Source organism: Poeciliopsis prolifica, unplaced genomic scaffold, assembly GCF_027474105.1.
Source record: "Poeciliopsis prolifica strain line A6 unplaced genomic scaffold, Auburn_PproV2 SCAFFOLD025, whole genome shotgun sequence".
Taxonomy (NCBI): Eukaryota; Metazoa; Chordata; class Actinopteri; order Cyprinodontiformes; family Poeciliidae; genus Poeciliopsis; species Poeciliopsis prolifica.
In genome coordinates, this window is record NW_026562400.1 from 862,107 (window position 1) to 868,685 (window position 6,579).

Genomic DNA, 6,579 nt, shown 5'->3' on the forward strand with positions numbered 1-6,579 from the left:
GGCAGATGACATGAGGCTGAGAACAAAAATCACAATTTTTGTCAAATGCAACAATGAGAGGAATTTTAGGCCGACCAGGAAAATGAGAACGATGTTGGTTACCATCAAAAATATTCTTTCCCATTAAAAATAAATGAATAAATAAAAACACCAAAACAAAATAGTTTTACATTGTTTGCTTAGTGCTTCTGAAATCAGTAAAAGTCTGTCTCTTTATTATGGCATTTAGCAAATAGGAATAAATTAATTAATCCTGACCTGAAACAAGAAATGTTTAGCCAGATGTTTAGTGGGAAAAAACATTTTTCTGTCTTTCTATATAGTATATATAAATGTCATTTATTGGTACCAAGAATTTGAATGAGACTTTAAAGCGCTCCCATGCAAAAAATTATCTACATTTAATTGCCTTCCTTCAATGTATTTTGTGTTGTCTTAATTGTTTTGATGGAATACCAGAATTAATCATCAAAAACCAACATAACATGTATATAATTTTCAACAAAATCTAGCACCTGAGACGAATGTGTGTTTTATTTAAATATTACCATGTATTTACAATACAAGAAAAGAGAAAGCATGTTGTTTTAATCAGTTTTAATCAATTAAATTTATGTCAACAGCCATTTCACAAACTGAGACTAGCCTCAGCTACTTAACATTACACAGAACAAGATGAACACTTGCAGAGAGGAATATTTACATCCAGTCCATGTGATCCAGAAACAGGCCATGCCTTATTTATGTGAAAAATAAACAACCTCAAGCCAATTCACTGCAGCTGCCCTCAAGACATGCAGATACAGTGCGTCTCTGAACAAAGCTCGCAATGTGGTTTAAAACATTAACAACTAAGAGACGCCGACCTGATCAAACCTTTCAGAAACGTGTTAGGTTTTTGTTGAGCTTTGTCTGTGGGAAGGCATGAGAAGTTTATGTGCTCGAAGTCTGAACTTTTGATCCCTCACGCTGTAAATAATGACATTCCAGCAACTGTTGGTCGCCAAAATCCAGAAGGCAAAAAAGGAGAAGTTGCACCATTCGTTCCCTAAAACGTTCCCAACCACAAAGACGGCGATCGGGGTGAACGATGCGGTGAAGGCCACAGTCAGAGTCCCGATGGTCTTTGCTGCTTTAATGTCTGAAAACGTGGGATTGCTGGTGGTTTGGATTTCCGTCTCTGCCAGAGTTTTTCTATGCTTAGAGTGCTGCCTGATGCTGGAGAGAGAGATAATGTTGATGACAACAGTGGCACCGAGAAGCGTGAAGTCAAATGCAGGAAAGAGGAGGAGGATGTTCCAAGCCTGGCTGGGGAACTCACCAATGGTTCCCAAGGCGTAGTTACACATCCTGCTGCAGGAGTTATACTCCAGCGCAATCTCACTGCTGAAGACCATGGGGGACACTGCCAGGAAGAAACTCCCCACCCAGGAGAGGAAGATGAGGATTGTTGTCCTTTTACGGGTAATAAAGGAATCCTTATGCAGTGGTCTCAGCACTGCGATGCTCCGCTCAATTGTCAACAGGAAGATAGTAGTGATGGAGACAAAGGTGCACCCAGCAAAGATCGGGCCAATGATGTTGCATGGGTGAAAACCCACTGATTGCGAGTTGTATGAAGTCCATTCTGGTGCAGACTCAGCAACCATTAGATAGACCTCAGCGTAGACGGACAGAGGAACTACAAAAATCCCCACGGCCAAGTCAGCAACCGCGAGGGACGCCTTGAGGTAGCCCTGCGATGTGTGGAAGTGCTTAGTCCCCACCACCACAGCCAGAGTCACTAAGTTCCCAAACAAGGTGGCGAATATCAGCAGCACCATGAAGAGCACCATGAAGATTTTGTTAACCCGAGTACAGCAGCATATGGTGCAGTGTGCTGGTTCTGCTCCGTCCAGCATCGTTGGCGTGCCGGTCTCAATCATTGAAGCAAGCGAGGCTGAACATTCACATCATAACCTAAAATAATCAGAGAGAGAAACAGGATTCAGGCCTGAGGAATTCATATAATGCTGGTTACAGTCTTCATTACTGAAGTTGAGTGGAAGGAAAAAGAATTGTTCACTAAGTTAGTTAATCAATCTGCTCCAAAGTGTCTGAAGATTGTAATACACACGATTGGTTTAAATTACAACTTTAACTACAGATTTAAAGCAGCAACAATCAGCAGACTGATTCAATATGTTAGTCACTGTTTGATTTGTTTTTTGAAAGCATGTGCAAATTATTGTAGATCCAAAACTTTAAAAGAATTTTGCAGGTTTGACTAATTAAAAAAGGCATCCAGTTTTCCTATCTATTCAAGACTGAATGAAAAAAAAAGAATAGAAGAAGATTTAGTCAATTTTGAGCAATAAAAAGCATATTTAGCCAAGTTTAGTAAATCCAGTGAATGGAGGTTTGTGTGAAGCAAATTCTGCTCTTGAGGAGTCACAGTGTAGACATGGACTTTGCAGGTGAAAGCAAAAAGCCTGGCTATTAAAAGATGAATACTTTCAGAAATTCAGAAAAAAAACTTCATTTAAATCATCCTTCTGTGCAGAAATCAATTTGCATAGATTTTTAACTGAAGTCAGGGGCTGCAAAAAACTGTCCCAGGGCTGTAAATGTCCCACAGGCTGCACTTCGGTCACTCCTGTTCGTATCTGTATTTTGGACAACAGTCTAATCAATAATCTTCTCTATGACTATGAAGTCCATAACATGCTTGAATTAAAAGCTATTTTTGACATTGTCTTTATATTAGCAATGAACAAAAATCATCTAAAATTTTAGAACAATATGATAAATCTAAATAAATATTTTTACTTTTGAAATGAACTTTGTAGATAAACTGACTTTTTAATGTGATGTTGAGATCCAGACATATGTATATATTTGAGATCAGGAGCCACACAGGGGCTTTATGAAGTGTGTATTTTTTCACTTTCACAGTAGTTTGACTGCAGTTTCAAAGTTGAGCAGCTAGATGTCACTGTGTTTTTGAAGACCTGACTGATCAGCTTCTGCATTGTTTAATTTTTCTTATTAGAATATAACTGATGCATGGTCACCTTTAGCAACATACACAACTCAATAATTAACTATCACATCAATTAATCTGTAACTTTACATTTACATTCTGCTGCTTTGCTGCCACTGTAGTTCACTTTTCATCCACTAGGTGTCATCTGACCACCTGCCAGGGTCATATGTCTCATTGTCTCTCAAATCAGCAGTTTTCAACAAAGCCTTGACATCAGACGCTTGCTGACTAGGAACGTCATCAGAGACCCCTAGTGGCTTAATAGTGAAAGTGCACGAATTAAAGTCGGACGTACTTTTTGTATGTACATTCAATAACTAATAAATGCATGTTTAGTTGTCTACCTGAGGACTGCTGGAAGTACTTTCATTTGCTATTTATACATTTTACATTTTTGTATTGTTGCCTTCACGCTAAACATAGTGCAGCTGTCAAATAACTGCACAAACTCAACAATCAAAACCATAACAGAAGAAAAGTAAACAGACTAGAAGACACTTTGCACGCAAATACGCGTGAGAAAAGAGATCTGCAAACCCATTCTGACTGCGTTAACCAGTTTCAGCAGGTTTTTTATCGTGTAGTCTTATTTAATTAATTTACAGAATAATGTTTATTTTTTATATGCTGTCTCGTGAATTCTTTTTATCAGTTTTTAATACTAAAATTCTTTTTTTTAGTGTACTTGCTTATAGTTTTCTTCCTTTATTTTCCTGTAATGTATTTTAATTAACTTGTTTATGCCAATTTAATTAAAAACAGATGTAATCTAAGCCACAAATCGTCAGGTCAATACATTTAACTTAACTTTGTTATTGAGTTGCAAAGCACATAATATCTCATCGGTATTTTTAATGTGGAAAACATCCATTGTAGTCAACATTTGGAGTTGCAGTACGAAGCGAACTGGCATGAGAAACGTGCAAACGGTAAAACTGCCCGTTTTATGGTGGGTTTATATTACTGGCGCATCAGCTGCAGTGGCTCATGTTAGGATGGATGGATGGATGGATGGATGGATGGATGGATGGATGGATGGGTGGTACTAACTTGGTGTAGTGACGCAATAATCTCACCGGGCAACAACAACAGCTGTAATAGTAAACAAAGCCGCGTAAATCTGAGCTCCGGCTAATTTTCCAACGTCTTCCCTCAGAAACTATCAAACTGTGTTCAGATTAGAAATGATTTTAAAATATTTAATATTGAGACTCGGCGTTCAGAAATGAACCTGATCTACATGGACCTGAAATTTTCACGCTTTAGTCGCTTTTCTTTTGCAAAAAGGAACCTCCATCTCTTCATAAAGGTTCATACAAGACAACCCGGAGTTTCCTAGCGCACTTCAATAACAAAGACAAACAGATTTAAAGAAAATCATTCACATGATAAACACTTCGCCTAGCTATAGCAAAAATGTGACTTCATAAAGATGAAAGAGTAATCTCTAAATATTCTGAATTTCTCTTGCATTTCTCCAAGGCTATTTGCACTAAAGCGCGCAGTCATCTGGAAGCCCTTCTGTCCCATCCTTTAATGGTCTTAACAAAGGGAAATCCATGAGATATCCCCACTTCAGTGCGCACGCAAGAGCACATCCAAAGTATCTCTGCGTGTTTTTATAACATCCTCCCTAAAAGCTTTCCCTCCAGGCTTTGCAAGTTTTTATTTAATTAATTTTCATTATTATTGTAAGCTTTATGTTGCTTTCATCCGGATTCTGCAGTCATCTGTACTCACTCTTAATTTCCTCTCATTGTGTCAGAAGAAACCAGCTGTAGGTTACGCAGCGCTTCATTTTGGTTAAAAATCCACATATCAGGGAGTTTTTTTCACAGCCGCAGTCCTTAGCGCCAAAATCAACAAGTAACGGATCCAGCAGCCCCGGTCCCGATGCTGCAGATGTTGGAGAGTTGGAGGAGCTGCTTCTGTGGCGCCAGGCGCTGCGCTCTGATCCGCTACGCGCAGGAGACGCTGTTAAGTGTCTCCTCCACTGGGTCACTCATTGGCTGAGGAGGATGCTGATGACAGAGGAGTCCACCGCCCATAATGACGCCTGCTGCACACCAGCATGGACCCGTCTCAGCCAGGAGTGGGAAATGTTCTCTATGAACGTGTCCAAAGTGGTCACGTTTGGATTAAATGCAATGTTTGATCGTGTACTTTACTACTGCACGTTTTCTCTAGCATGAAAAATGACCTCTGGCCTCATCAAAATGGCTCAAAGTTTGAAATAAGGTCTTTTTCCTCATCTTGAGGTCAAAATGCAGCAGAGATAATTGTTTATAACATGCAGAACTCACCAAATGTTCAATTTGAGAAAAGTAATGTTTTCTTTGATAAGTGATAATTTAGTCTCAAATAGTACAAAAAAGTCACAAGAAGTTGTTGTTCCCTTAAAAGCAGTGAAATGAATTCACATTTATATTGTCCAAATTGTGGATTTTAAAGAAGAGTCCCTGGTGCATCTTCATGCATAAAGGGAAATAAATGGGACTCTAAGGTCAACAATGTCTGATCACCTGCCTGTTTCCACTGTGTCCATGTAACAGCAGCTGTAGCCACATATGGAGTCACTTTCCCTCAACTTCCTGTCTGATTTCAAGTTAATGACTGAAAAAACATCAAATGCATTTAATCTGGTCCATTTATAACACTGCATTAGACCAGCAACTCAAATATTGCTGTGTTTGTTATTAAGATAGTTTGGTTAACGTGTAATACATGAAAATATAAATATGGATTTTGCTCAAAGAAAAATTATAGAAAGAGTTTAATGTCCAAATTCTGAATAAAAGTGTCTAGTCTGATTTTGTTATCATTGGCTGTGATTATGATATCTTCTCCCATGTGACATTTGGAGGATTAACTTTTCTTTTCTTGGTCTAAAAAAAAAAAACGTTTTACAATTAAATTTTAAACCTTTATTGGTATAAGTTAAACACTAAACGTTTTCCAGATGGATGCTATAAATTACGATATAATGAGTTTCTTTTGTTGCTAGCTGTATATGCAATAGTTGCACCTGTGCTAAAGTCCTTCAGTCCAGTACGACACCCTCTCACTGCAGCTCTTTAATCTGGAGGCTTTTTGTTCTCACTCTCATGTCCCTGGCTTTAATCTTCCACCTCTAAAACTTCTTTGTCTCAGCTGTTTCCAGTAAACATCACCTGCGTTTGTTTGACAGCATTTATCTGGAGTTTAGCTTCAGTATTGCATCGGACATGATTTGACATAATCATAATCCTGCAGTTCTTTGTGTGTGCTGCGGGTAATCTTTAATCCAGGAGCGACTGCCAGCAGCTGAGGTATTACATCACAGGAACTTCGTGAGTTTGTTATAAGAGCTTTACTGAGATGAGCATCAGTAGAAAACTTGACATCTTTTCATACTTGCAATATTTGCAAGTATTATTTTTTTGTTTGTTTGGGAATAGATTCATAATTTATGAATCTGTAGTAGCTGAAAACAACTTGTGAAGTCTTCGTTATACCTTCCAGTTTACCTGTCTGCTGCCCTGTTCAATATTATTGATTTTCAGCTTGGCTTGTTT

At 38.4% G+C, this 6,579-nt stretch overlaps 1 protein-coding gene across 1 annotated transcript; it reads right to left on the bottom strand.

Annotated features, from left to right (window-relative positions):
- Nucleotides 1-593: 593 nt before the first annotated feature.
- LOC129370960 (beta-2 adrenergic receptor) lies at nucleotides 594-4,960 on the bottom strand. The gene is made up of 2 exons (XM_055047269.1): nucleotides 4,766-4,960; nucleotides 594-1,959 (listed from the first exon to the last, which is right to left on the bottom strand). Exon 2 carries the CDS (start codon nucleotides 1,923-1,925, stop codon nucleotides 891-893), a length of 1,035 nt encoding a protein of 344 aa, XP_054903244.1. The 5' UTR covers nucleotides 1,926-1,959; nucleotides 4,766-4,960; the 3' UTR covers nucleotides 594-890.
- Nucleotides 4,961-6,579: the final 1,619 nt, after the last annotated feature.

Bases quoted from the DNA above. Each gene is read 5' to 3' on its own strand.
- LOC129370960 (XM_055047269.1), bottom strand. From the start codon at position 1,925: ATGATTGAGACCGGCACGCCAACGATGCTGGACGGAGCAGAACCAGCA.